This window comes from Pleurodeles waltl, chromosome 5, assembly GCF_031143425.1.
Source record: "Pleurodeles waltl isolate 20211129_DDA chromosome 5, aPleWal1.hap1.20221129, whole genome shotgun sequence".
In the NCBI taxonomy this organism is placed as follows: Eukaryota; Metazoa; Chordata; class Amphibia; order Caudata; family Salamandridae; genus Pleurodeles; species Pleurodeles waltl.
In genome coordinates, this window is record NC_090444.1 from 594,041,570 (window position 1) to 594,055,672 (window position 14,103).

At 44.3% G+C, this 14,103-nt stretch overlaps 1 protein-coding gene across 3 annotated transcripts in view; it reads right to left on the reverse strand.

Annotated features, from left to right (window-relative positions):
- Positions 1–1,004: 1,004 nt before the first annotated feature.
- Positions 1,005–14,103, reverse strand: part of LOC138295848 (zinc finger protein 25-like) — a 101,826-nt gene continuing 88,727 nt past the window's right edge. For 2 of the 3 annotated variants that reach the window (XM_069234427.1, XM_069234426.1), the window contains exon 7: positions 1,005–2,637. In XM_069234427.1, the coding sequence (XP_069090528.1) occupies positions 1,934–2,637 (704 nt within the window). In that variant the 3' untranslated portion in view covers positions 1,005–1,933. The remainder of the gene's footprint in view (positions 2,638–14,103) is intronic. The other variant, XM_069234428.1, reaches the window with a different exon arrangement.

Here is a 14,103-nt window from a genome sequence, read left to right on the forward strand (position 1 = left end):
GAAAAACCAAAGGTTACATGGACGTTATAGTTAGGTTCTGAATTTACTCGTACAAAACCGTAGAAATTTAGCAGTTATAGTTACCTGAGTTGACTATAACTGGCGCTCCCGTAATGCACTGCTTATGACCTCACATATTACATCACTCATGACATGGTCAGTGACATCACTTTTTAAAAATGTTAGAAGCGGGCTCACGGATCCACTACGTCTCCACACGTAGAATTAAAAAAGAATGCTTTTTAGCCCTGGGGGTCCCTTTGGGAGCCTACCACCAGAACTAAGGGGTCAGGGTGTTCGTACCCTGGCTCCTTTTGTTTTGTTTTTTTACTTTTATTTTGGGACTTGGCTGAAGTAGAGTACCAAGATGGCTGACAACACTTTAACAGCTTCTGTTGTTGAAGTGTTATTAGCCAATCAGATCTCAGCATGAGATCGTTAGGGGTCGTGAATCCTTCACGTCCCTAGGTATACAAAAAACGTTTCGCCTTAATTTCTCAAAAACTACTGAACGGATTTACACCAAAACAAAAAAGCACTCTTTCTTGACCAGGACCTAACCTCCTGCCAAATATGGTGTAATTCCATCCAGTATTTTTTGCATTGTTGCTGTTCAAAATCCCTATGGAAAAATGAATGGGTAAAATGTGGTTTGGAACCCCCTTTTTTTCTTGGCCCTCTCTGAATTTATGTGAGCAGAAAACATCAAATAAATTGTGCCTCTTCTGAGTTCTTTATCTGACAGATTAATTATTAATGTATCAGAATACCAATGCATACATTTATTGTTTTTTTTAGTGGAAGCTACATTTTCTTCCCTCTTACCACTCACACGTGCTCAAAAATTGGTAGCATCCATTTCTGCAAATCACTGGCATGTCTGATTCTTGGTGTTATTTTTCTTACGAAAGGTAATTGTTCTGTTGCCCTCTAGCAAATGCCTGGTGAGTAGAGCATTTAGTCTCATAAAAAATGAGACTTGCAGAAATGGTGATGACAACTAATGTAGCTGATATGCACTTTAATAAAATTTGTTAATACATCTATGTAAGGGAAAGCAAACAACAAATAACCCCATGGTGTTTTTCAAAACTGTTTAGCATTTGACCTCCTAGGACCCTCAGTGGCAGACAGACGTAATGCATTGTACTGGCACGAAGGAACCAAATAGGTAGTGGCTCAGAGAGTATATACACCAACTGTCCTATGTATTGCTTTTTCACTTCTGCAACTTCCTTATGCATAAAGGACAACTATATGGTATCTTGCTTGGTTTTTGTCTCTTGCATTTTCATTTCTTCTTCTGCATACATGCTACCAGAGTAATTTACCACCATTTTTAATCATGTTGAATTATGAGTAAAGAGTCACTATATCGAGTTATTACTATCAACCTGCACTAATATCAGTTCCATAATATCGACTATCACTAGGTTATCAAGGTAAGCAGATGTTGGTTTAGAATTGTTTATCTCTACTTACCATGATGATATAGTCACAGTCGCACTGTGGAATTGATGTTTATCAAAGTCTTTATTTCTGTCCTTGATATTACGATATCAAACCAGTATTATATAATTGGCCATTACCATTTCAGATACTAAAAGCAAGCATTATTTAAGAAGAAGCATTTTGCACAAGATAGCTCCTTTCTGCATTCCCCTTTGTAGACATCACACTCGTTTACTATATTTTCCCATGTTTAACAAAATACTCATTCCTAATGAAGTGTTGTATTTAGTGCATTAACTGGGTATATATGATCTCAAGGGTTTCAGCTCCTAGGTGGATTTCCTGTAACCATTTGTGTTATGAAGGGCATGAAACTGTTCCTTGAGTCACTTCATGTTGCAGAAACACCTTATTTCCATTCTACCATCAGTTCCCCACTTATTTTACTGTTCTTTCAAAAGAGAAGCTTCACCAAGTTGGGTCACATATTTATGTAATCCTGTTCAAGAGCATGAGTTCTCTGGTGTCTAAGCAGGGTGATTCTTTGGCAGAAAGTTTTGTTGCACTTGGTGCATTGATAAGGCCTCTCCCCTGTGTGTTTTCTTTGGTGTATAATAAGGGTTCCTCTGCGACTGAAGCTTTTCTCACATTCAGGACATTGATGAGGCCTGAAGCCTGTGTGAATTCTATAATGTCGGGTAAGGTTGTTTTTTTGACAAAACTTTTTTCCACATTCAGTACATTGATAAGGTCTCTCGCCAGTATGTGTTCTCCTGTGTGCAGTATAATGTCCCTTCTGATAGAAGATTTTCTGACATTCAGTGCAAGTATATACTCTCCCACTCCGCTGTGGGTTTTGTTGACTTATAGGAAGCGGTGTGTTTCTCAGATTATTCGCTGACTCGTATGTTGCCAACTTTCTTAGTGTGGAGGTTCCAGGGTGCAAATTAACACTTGATATTTTATTGTAAACACTTGCACATTGTGTTGTTTTCTCTACCAATTGCTCTTGCTTAGTTTCTGACCACAGTTGGCACTTAGAGTACCTTCCACTTTCAGCAATTTGCAGGACCTTAATCTTGGTTTTTCCTGGTGAATGTTGGTAAGATGTTTTTTCAGTACATTTTAGAGAATATCCATCTTCCTTTTTTCTTTTTGTTGTTCTGTCACCAAGGGTTCCATCAACTGTTAACAATAAAATAAATAATGTATTGTTATTTAACTAGGAGATTCAAATGGAATTATTTTGAAATGATACACATAAAGTTATTTTTAAAATAACAAGGCAACAGAAAACTGACACATATGAAGCACTCTACTAGCACCATCAGATGAACTGAACACATTATCTAATCCAATGCTCTCTATGTTATATATTGTCACATACTGCATGTAGACATTGGATTAATATGAGTGGGCTGGTCACCAAACTTAAAGAAAATGTTGCAGCTTGAAATAGCAAAACTATACTCATAAATTTCAAATTAAGTACATAGATTTTAACTTTTCAGACATAATTAGGTTAGAATACTCTCACTCTATATTTAAACATATGATGTTATGGATGTGTAGTGATCATTTAAAAAAAAATACTTGCCACAATGTATGATTTGTCTATAGAACAATGAATTTAAATATGCTTTAATCATAGGAATTGAGATCCAAATGTAGCAACATTTATATGCTGTCCATTTCATTTTTGCTCTGGATTCCTTACCACCAGACACACAGAACTGCAGACAGGCTGGCACGTAAGATGACTTGACACTCAATTGCCATAGTTGCTGAAAATAAATAAGCTTTACTTGCCATTGCATACTAAACTCAGAAACCTGCTCTGTGGACAGCTAGTCAAATGGAAAGACATAAAAAACACTCTGATGTCTGAGGGCTTTGGAAATCATGTTGTCTTCTCTACTGGTGCTCAGGTAACTTGACATCTTTACCCAGATTAGCAAGCAAATAGATGGAGGACTCAAGATGATCTTCTGTTCCTGTCATTTCAAATTTAATATAGATTGCATTGCCACATCATTATGTTCGAGATAAATAGGGTAGTCTCCGGATAAATCTGCTCATTTTTCAAATAGACTACAAAGACGTTCACTACACTGAAAACAAAAACACAGTCCTACTGAAGTGCATTTTGTCTGCGAATAATACTCTTCAAGCAATGTAAAATATCTTTGAGTTAGAGTGACAATAAAATCTGTATTAACTTACTTAGGGCAGGGGTGCCTGCCCTGAATAACCCAGATAATCTAAACTGCTTTTGCTTAGAGTATATTTGTTTCTTTAAGTACTCAATATCCAGAAATTACAAGAAATTCATTTTTGGAGTCAAAAGCAACGTCCTCCATTATACTTATGAAGTTAGAACAGTCCTTCACACATAATTATTGATAAAACTATTTGTTTTTCACAAAGGGCTGATGTACAAAGCCACACTCGGACATGATTGTGCATTAGGGGGATTTTTTATATCCTTACATATTTCGGCAATATTTTTGGCAATTTGTATGCTGCAGAGATTCTGGAAATGTTATTATTTTGATATTTGTGGTCTTTCTTCTTTATGAACCCAAGGAATAACCACCGTAGATGGAGGAGCTGCTGTAAATTTCTTGTAATGTTTGAGGTTTGTGAGTTGATGATTGTAGGAAAGTAGCCTCTTTCTAGCATGTTTACCCCCACTTTTGGCTTGTTTGTGAGTGTGTGTCAGTGAGTTTTTACTGTCTCACTGGGATCCTGGTAGCCAGGACCCCAGTGCTCATAGATAAAAACCTATATGTCAGTGTGTTTTGCCTGTCTCACTGGGATCCTGCTAGCCAGGACCACAGTGCTCATAGTGTGTGGCCTAATGTGTATGCCTGTGTAATGCCTAACTGTGTCACTGAGGCTCTGCTAATCAGAACCTGAGTGCGTATGCTCTCTCTGCTTTTAAATTTGTCACTGTAGGCCAGTGACTACATTTACCAATTTCAATTGGCATACTGGACCCCCCTTATAAGTCCCTAGTATGTGGTACCTCCGTACCCAGGGCATTGGGGTTCCAGGAGATCCATATTGGCTGCAGAATTTCACAGGACTGCCACTGCAGCCTTCGTGAAATAGTGCACACACTATTTCACAGCCATTTTTACTACACTTAAGTAACTTATAAGTCACCTATATGTCCAACCTTCACTTGCTGAAGGTTAGGTGCAAAGTTACTAAGTGTGAGGTGTAGGAGGCTGGACTGGCTTGTAGTGAGTACCAAGGGGTACTTCCACCTTGCACCAGGCCCAGTTATCCCTTATTAGTGTACAGGGTGTCTAGCAGCTTAGGCTGATAGATAATGGTAGCTTAGCAGAGCAGCTTAGGCTGAACTAGGAGACGTGTGAAGCTACTACAGTACCACTTAGTGTCATATGCACAATATCATAAGAAAACACAATACACAGTTATACTAAAAATAAAGGTACTTTATTTTTATGACAATATGCCAAAGTATCTTAGAGTGTACCCTCAGTGAGAGGATAGGAAATATACACAAGATATATATACACAATAGCAAAAATATGCAGTATAGTCTTAGAAAACAGTGCAAACAATGTATAGTTATAATAGGATGCAATGGGGAAACATAGGGATAGGGGCAACACAAACCATATACTCCAAAAGTGGAATGCGAACCACGAATGGACCCCAAACCTATGTGACCTTGTAGAGGGTCGCTGGGACTATTAGAAAATAGTGAGAGTTAGAAAAATAACCCTCCCCAAGACCCTGAAAAGTGAGTACAAAGTGCACTAAAGTTCCCCTAAGGACAAAGAAGTCGTGTTAGAGGAATAATGCAGGAAAGACACAAACCAACAATGCAACAACTGTGGATTTCCAATCTAGGGTACCTGTGGAACAAGGGGACCAAGTCCAAAAGTCACAAGCAAGTCGGAGATGGGCAGATGCCCAGGAAATGCCAGCTGCAGGTGCAAAGAAGCTTCTACTGGACAGAAGAAGCTGCGGTTTCTGCAGGAACGAAAAGGGCTAGAGACTTCCCCTTTGGTGGACGGATCCCTCTCGCCGTGGAGAGTCGTGCAGAAGTGTTTTCCCGCCGAAAAAACGCCAACAAGCCTTGCTAGCTGCAAATCGTGCGGTTAGCGTTTTTGGACGCTGCTGTGGCCCTGGAGGGACCAGGAGGTCACAAATTGGACCAGGAGAGAGAGGGGACGGCGAGCAAGACAAGGAGCCCTCTCAGCAGCAGGTAGCACCCGGAGAAGTGCCAGAAACAGGCACTACGAGGATGCGTGAAACAGTGCTCACCCGAAGTCGCACAAAGAAGTCCCACGTCGCCGGAGAACAACTTAGGAGGTCGTGCAATGCAGGTTAGAGTGCCGTGGACCCAGGCTGGACTGTGCACAAAGGATTTCCGCCGGAAGTGCACGGAGGCCGGAGTAGCTGCAAAAGTCGCGGTTCCCAGCAATGCAGTCTAGCGAGGTGAGGCAAGGACTTACCCCCACCCAACTTGGACTGAAGAGTCACTGGACTGTGGGGGCCACTTGGACAGAGTTGCTGGATTCGAGGGACCTCGCTCGTCGTGCTGAGAGGAGACCCAAGGGACCGGTAATGCAGCTTTTTGGTGCCTGCGGTTGCAGGGGGAAGATTCCGTCGACCCACGGGAGATTTCTTCGGAGCTTCTAGTGCAGAGAGGAGGCAGACTACCCCCACAGCATGCACCACTAGGAAAACAGTCGAGAAGGCGGCAGGATCAGCGTTACAGAGTTGCAGTAGTTGTCTTTGCTACTATGTTGCAGTTTTGCAGGCTTCCAGCGCGGTCAGCAGTCGATTCCTTGGCAGAAGGTGAAGAGAGAGATGCAGAGGAACTCGGCTGAGCTCTTGCATTCGTTATCTAAGGAATCCCAAGAGACAGAGACCCTAAATAGCCAGAAAAGAGGGTTTGGCTACTTAGGAGAGAGGATAGGCTAGCAACACCTGAAGGAGCCTATCACAAGGAGTCTCTGACGTCACCTGGTGGCACTGGCCACTCAGAGCAGTCCAGTGTGCCAGCAGCACCTCTGTTTCCAAAATGGCAGAGGTCTGGAGCACACTGGAGGAGCTCTGGGCACCTCCCAGGGGAGGTACAGGTCGGGGGAGTGGTCACTCCCCTTTCCTTTGTCCAGTTTTGTGCCAGAGCAGGGCTAAGGGGTCCCTGAACCGGTGTAGACTGGCTTATGCAGAATTGGGCACATCTGTGCCCAAGAAAGCATTTCCAGAGGCTGGGGGAGGCTACTCCTCCCCTGTCTTCACACCATTTTCCAAAGGGAGAGGGTGTCACACCCTCTCTCAGAGGAAGTCCTTTGTTCTGCCATCCTGGGCCAGGCCTGGCTGGACCCCAGGAGGGCAGCTGCCTGTCTGAGGGGTTGGCAGCAGCAGCAGCTGCAGTGAAACCCCAGGAAGGGCAGTTTGGCAGTACCAGGGTCTGTGCTACAGACCACTGGGATCATGGGATTGTGCCAACTATGCCAGGATGGTATAGAGGGGGCAATTCCATGATCATAGACATGTTACATGGCCATATTCGGAGTTACCATTGTGAAGCTACATATAGGTAGTGACCTATATGTAGTGCACGCGTGTAATGGTGTCCCCGCACTCACAAAGTCCGGGGAATTGGCCCTGAACAATGTGGGGGCACCTTGGCTAGTGCCAGGGTGCCCTCACACTAAGTAACTTTGCACCTAACCTTTACCAGGTAAAGGTTAGACATATAGGTGACTTATAAGTTACTTAAGTGCAGTGTAAAATGGCTGTGAAATAACATGTGCGTTATTTCACTCAGGCTGCAGTGGCAGGCCTGTGTAAGAATTGTCAGAGCTCCCTATGGGTGGCAAAAGAAATGCTGCAGCCCATAGGGATCTCCTGGAACCCCAATACCCTGGGTACCTCAGTACCATATACTAGGGAATTATAAGGGTGTTCCAGTAAGCCAATGTCAATTGGTAAAATTGGTCACTAGCCTGTCAGTGACAATTTAAAAGAAATGAGAGAGCATAACCACTGAGGTTCTGATTAGCAGAGCCTCAGTGAGACAGTTAGTCACTACACAGGTAACACATTCAGGCACACTTATGAGCATTGGGGCCCTGGTGAACAGGGTCCCAGTGACACATACAACTAAAACAACATATATACAGTGAAAAATGGGGGTAACATGCCAGGCAAGATGGTACTTTCCTACATGAGGGCACCCTTGCACTAGCAAAGGTACCCCACATAGATCAGGGCCATTTCCCCAGACTTTGTGAGTGCGGGAACGCCTTTACATGCATGCACTACATATAGGTCTATACCTATATGTAGCTTCACAATGGTAACTCCGAATATGGCTATGTAACCTGTCTAAAATCATGGAATTGTCCCCCCATTCCAAATCTGGTATTGGGGAGCCAATTCCATGCATCCTGGGGGCTCCACCATGGACCCCCAGTTCTGCCAAACCAGCTCTCTAAGGCTTGCACTGCAGCTACAGCTGCTGCCACCTCACAGACAGGGTTATGCCCTCCTGGGGTCTGGGCAGCCCAGTCCCAGGAAGGCAGAACAAAGAATTTCCTCTCCCTTTGGAAATAGGTGTCAAAGGCTGGGAAGGGGTAGCCTCTCCCAGCCTCTGGAAATGCTTTGAAGGGCACAGGTGGTGCCCTCCTTGCATAAGCCAGTGTACACTGGTTCAGGGAACCCCCAGTCCCTGCTCTGGCACGAAACTGGACAAAGGAAACGGGAGTGACCACTCCCATGTCCATCACCATCCCAGGGGCGGTGCCCAGAGCTCCTCCAGTGTGTCCCAGACTTCTGCCATCTTGGACCCAGAGGTGTGAGGGCACTCTGGAGGCCTCTGAGTGGCCAGTGCCAGCAGGTGATGTCAGAGACCCCTCCTGATAGGTGCTTACCTGACTAGGTGGCCAATCCTCCTCTGAGGGCTATGTAGGGTCTCTGCAGTGGGCTTTTCCTCAGATAAAGACTTGCAAGAATTCACCAGAGTTCCTCTGCACCTCTCTCTTTGACTTCTGCCAAGGATCGACCGCTGCCTGCAAAACTGCAACAAAGTAGCAAGAAGACTACCAGTGACATTGTAGCACCTAATCCTGACGCCTTTCTCAACTTTTTCCTGGTGGTGCATGCTTTGGGGGCTGCCTGCCTTCATCCTGCACCAGAAGCCACAAAGAAATCTCCTGTGGGTTGACAGAATCTTCCCCCTGCTTCAGCAGGCACCGAACTTCAGCGTCACCGGCACTCTGGGACCCCTCTCATCCTGATGAGCGTGGCTCCTGGAACACAGGTGGTGGACCCAAGTTACACGGACTGTCCAGTGGTCCAACTGTCCAAATTTGGAGGAGGTAAATCCTTGCCTCCCCTCTCCAGACAGTAATCCTGAGCACCGCGTGAACTGCAGCTACAAGGGCTTCTGTGCAAATTTCCACTAAATCCTTCATGCACAGCCAAGCTTAGGTCCCCAGCATTCTGTCCTGCGATGTTCAGCTACCTGAGTTGATCTCCGGCTTCGTGGGACCCTCTTTTGTAGTGCTGAGACGACCGGCGTGTTCAGACTTCTTGAACCCGTGTTCAAGGACTTCTGCAGGCACCACCTTTTTGTGCGTGGGCTCTCTACGCTACAGAGGGCCCCCTCTGTCTCCTCTCCCAAGTGGTGACATCCTGGTCCTTCCTGGGCCCGGGCAGCACCCTTTTACTTCAACCGCCACTCTTGCAGCTAGGAAGGCTTGTTTGCGGTATTTTGACAAGGAAACAACTCTGCATCCTCCAGCACTCCATGGGACATCTTCTGCATGAAGGAGAAGTTCCTAGCATCTTTCGTTGTTGCAGAATCTTCACCTTCTTCCATCCGGAGGCAGCCATTTCGCACTTTCAACCGGGGTTTAGTGGGCTCCTGCCCCCCCTGGACACTTTCATGACTCTTGGACTTGGTCCCCTTCCTTTGCAGGTCCTCAGGTCCAGGAATCCATCTTCAGTGCTTTGCAGTCTGTTGTGGTCTTTGCAAAATCCTTTATAACGACTTTAGTGTGTTTCTGGGGAAATAGTAATACTTTACTCCTACTTTCCAGGGTCTTGGGGTGGGGTATCTTGGACACCCTTAGTGTTTTCTTACACTCCCAGCAACCGTCTACACACTACATTAGCTTAGGGGTCTACTCGTGGTTCACCTTCAACTTTCTTAGTATATGGTTTGTGTTGCCCCTAGTCCTATTGCATCCTATTGTATTCTACAGTGTTTGCACTATTTTCTGACTGTTTTACTTACCTGATTTTGGTTTGTGTGTATATTTTGTGTATTTTACTTACCTCTTAAGGGAGTATATCCTCTGAGATATTTTTGGCACATTGTCACTAAAATAAAGTACCTTTATTTTTAGTAACTTTGAGTATTGACTTTCTTATGATATAGTACCTATATGATATAAGTGGTATAGTAGGAGCTTTGCATGTCTCCTAGTTCAGCCTAAGCTGCTCTGCTATAGCTACCTCTATCAGCCTAAGCTGATAGAGCACTACTAATCTACTAATAAGGGAAACTGGACCTGGCACAAGGTGTAAGTACCATCAGGTACCCACTATACGCCAGGCCAGCCTCCTACACTGAGGGCTCTCTAAAGTGCTTAGAGCCCCCTCTTCCTCTTCACACAGAGTTGAGGCCCCCAGGTCCCTCCTGGGACCATCCAGCGCCATTTTGATGAAAAACGCACTTTTGCCGTAGCCAAGGCTTGTTGGCGCCTTCCAACATGAAATTTCGTCTGCAACGATCTTCACGTCGTGGGACATCTTTTGCATCATGCAGGAACCTGCTGGCATCTTCCTAGGGTGCATTTCTGCAGTCTTCAACTAACCGGGGACTCTTCTTTTGCACCCTCTTCTGGGTTGTCAGGGGCTCCTGTCCTTCCTGGAACTTCTTTCAACTTCTGGACTTGGTCCCATTCTTTTGCAGGTCTTCAGGTCCAATAATCCAGCAGTTGTTCTTTGCAGACTTGGTTAGTTGCTGCAAAATCCCAAAAACAAGGGGTAGTGTGTCCTAAGGAAACTTGCAGTACTTTACTTCTGCTTTTCTGGGCTCTGGGGTGGGGTAATTTACTTACCTTTACTGTATTCTTACTCTTCCAGCGATTCTGCACACACTACACTTGTCTAGGGGGGAATTCGTGACTCACATTCCACTTTTTTTTAGTACATGGTTTGTGTTGCCCCTAGACCAATTTTCTCTCATTGCATTCTATAGGATTTCCTACTGTTTGCATTGTTCTATGACTATCTACTTGTCTAATTTTGGTGTCTAGTGTATATATTGTGTATAATACTTACCTCCAGAAGGAGTATTGTCTCTAAGATATTTTTGGTACTGTGTCACCCAAATAAATGCCTTTATTTTTGGTAAAACTGAGTACTGTCTTTACTTGTGTATAAGAACTGTGTAACTATAAGTGGTATTGCATGAGCTTTGCATGTCTCCTAGATCAGCCTAAGCTGCTCTGCTATAGCTACCTCATCAGCCTAAGCTGCTAGAACACTACTACATTCACTAACAAGGGATAACTGGACCTGGTGTAAGGTGTAAGTTCCCAAGGTACCCACTACAAACCAGGCCAGCCTCCTACAATGATGCACTTTTCAAAAACATCCATCAGTATATTGTATCCCAGTTCCATCTCCTTTGTCTTCATTCTTGACGGTGACACTTTTGTTGTGTTTGGGATTATTTGGGGTCACTCTTTCCTGCCTGATGATGTTATATGGGATTTCTTGGTCTTGTGTTTTCAGCTTAATGATCTCATTAAGTATGAGGAAAGTCAGAGTAATCAGGTGTGGAAGAGGAATAAAATGTGATAGTGTTTTAAGCCAATGGTATTTTTAGTGCCTGTGCAGGGATGTCCTTAAAAAGTGGTCTAATCGTCCTTTAAAAAGGCCAAAACACCCGTTTTTTAGTAGTTTGAAGATGTCTGTTTTTACTTTTAGAGCAAAGGCTAGATCTTTGCTGAGAAGATGAATATCCTCTGTTGAAAGGGTATTTCTAGAAATATTTATTAATGGTGCCATTTTTGCTGTGAATACTGTCTCTGCTAATATTGGTGCAGGGTCTGCTGCTTGTCCAGCACATACTGTCCTCTTCCTCTCTCTTCCTCCGCTCTGTCCTATCAATAAAAAGCTATCTGTGGTCATCTGTGGTGCTGCCCCCCTACTAGTATCTGGATGGACCATTTTTTTGATTTCTAAAATCAGAAAAAGATTCTCAAAATGTGATGTTTGCTTACAGCAGCATTAGAGAAAGTATTCTTTACTATTTGGTGCATGGTCTATTTGTCTACTCACAGTGCATTCTCTGAAAGTAAAATATATTTTCTTTAGGGGAAGCATCTTGGATGATATATTTTATATGCTTTTCATCTGAAATGCTATGGTGTTCTTGTTAAAAATATGATTTATAATAACTGCAAAATGTATTCTATCATTTCTGGAAAAGGATAATTGATCAGTTTAATGCACAACCTTTTTTCAGTTCTAACCTGTACAATTTGATTGATGACATCGGACTTGATCCTTTGTGACAGGGAGAAATGATGTGACCTCTGCCCTTACTTTTTAACTATTTGAAGGTATACCACTGCATCTTTGAGCAATTGATTTCCCTTTGGCAGCTATTTTTTTTTATCTCTAGTTTGCCCAGAGGCTGTGTCAGGAAATTAATTCCATTTGATCCTCTAAGTAACAATTTTAGTTTTTTAATTATATTTTCAGATACTCGTTAAGTAACAATGGTCCTACTGAAAACCCATTGACATAATGCTTACTGCCAACAGGGGAGAAACGTTGATTAGTGTCAAACTATTGAGGGTTTAAGGAATGTAAACAAGAAAGAATTGATTCCCTTTTGTTGAAGTATTCTCTCCTTCCACTTATGCAATTGTATACACAGTTATATGCTTTCTTTTTAAGCTTGCACACTGCAAAGCAAAAGAACTTGAGCACTACAACAAAACGTTGTAATGGCATTGTTAGTAAGATGGATAAAGTACACAATATAACACCCCAATCTTATGCACATCTTTCTAGCATGGTTATCACAACTTTTTGCCTGATGTCAGTGTGTTTAGACTGTAATTCACTGGGATCCTGCTAACCAGGACCCCAGTGGTCGTGCTCTCTCCCCTAAATTTGGTTGCTGATAATCTTTTACACCCACAATTGGCATACTGGTGCCCCCATGTAGGTCACTAGTATATGGTACTGAGGTATCCAGGGCATTGGTACACCAGGGGTCCACCATGGGCTGCAGCATGTATTTTACTACCCATAGGAGTCCATGCAAACTGTGACAGGCCTGCCATTGCAGCCTGCGTGAAATGCTGCATGCATCTTTTCACCACCAAACCTGACCACTGCACTTAAGCATTATAAGTCACCCCTCTGATAGGCCCTTCAGCCCAAGGGCAGGGTGCATGTCTCTAAGGATACACTGCAAGTGCAGGGAAGCCATCTCAAGGTATGTAGTAGACACTGGTCAACATGAGTGGTCCAACTACATAATGGCTTCTCTCAACCTAGGCATGTTTGGTGTCAAACATGTTGGAATCATGCAAGTACATCGATTCCAGTGTTAGTTGCATGGTACCATGTACTCTGGGGGTTCCTTAGAGGATCCCCCAGTTCTGCCTGTGCCGCCTTACGCGGTCTAGCTGCCAACCCACGCTGCTGCTGACCCCAGACACTGTTCTTACCTCCTGCTAGTGAGCCAGGCTCAGGCCAGAGAAGCAGAACAAAGGATTTCCTGCAAGGGAGAGGTGTGACCACCTCTCCCTGTGTATTAGGAGTCTAAAGGTTGGGGGGGGCTCTGAGCGCCACCAGACTGCTTTAAAGGGCACATTTAGTGCCCTCCTTGCTTAATCCGGTTTGCACCAGTTCAGGAACCCCCAGATCCTGCTGTGGCGCAAAATCACACAAAGGACAGGAGAGTGACCACCTGGTGAGGTGCACAGAGCTCTGCCAGGTGGCCACTTGATTCTGCCATCTTGGAAATAAGATGAGCAGAGGCCCATGGGAGCATTTGACTGGTTAGGTGATGTCCCTGACCCCCTCTGATAGGTGGGTCACTGCAGAGCTTGACCAACCCCCTTTTAGGGTTACTTAAGGGATCCCTCCTGGGAGAATCGTCAGATTCGTCGAGCAAGGCTTTCCAAAGAACTCTTTGCAAGACATCGTCTGCTCCTGGCCTATGGAACCGCTGCTGGTCTTCATTGGAACCTGACAAGTTTGCTTCTGGAGGGAAGGCTCCCATTGCAACATTTTTTCTCCAGATTCTGCAGGAACTCTGCAACATCCAAAGGTGTGCATCGCCCAGGGTCACAAGGACTCTGCTTGCAGCAGGAAGCATAAAGGAATCTCCCTTGGAGTGAAGGAGTCACTCCCCTGCATCCGGAGGCATCTATAGACAATGTTGACAGGCTGGTGGGTTTTGCTGTCCACAGACATCTGAAGATCCTGCAACACAGGTGGTGAGTCTGTGGCCTCCTCTGGGTCCTGCTTGTCTTCTTACCAACTTGGGAGACTGTGGGCCCCTGCTCCTGCCACTGGATGGGAACTTGTGTGCACCAAAACTGGCTTGTTGACTCTTTCTCC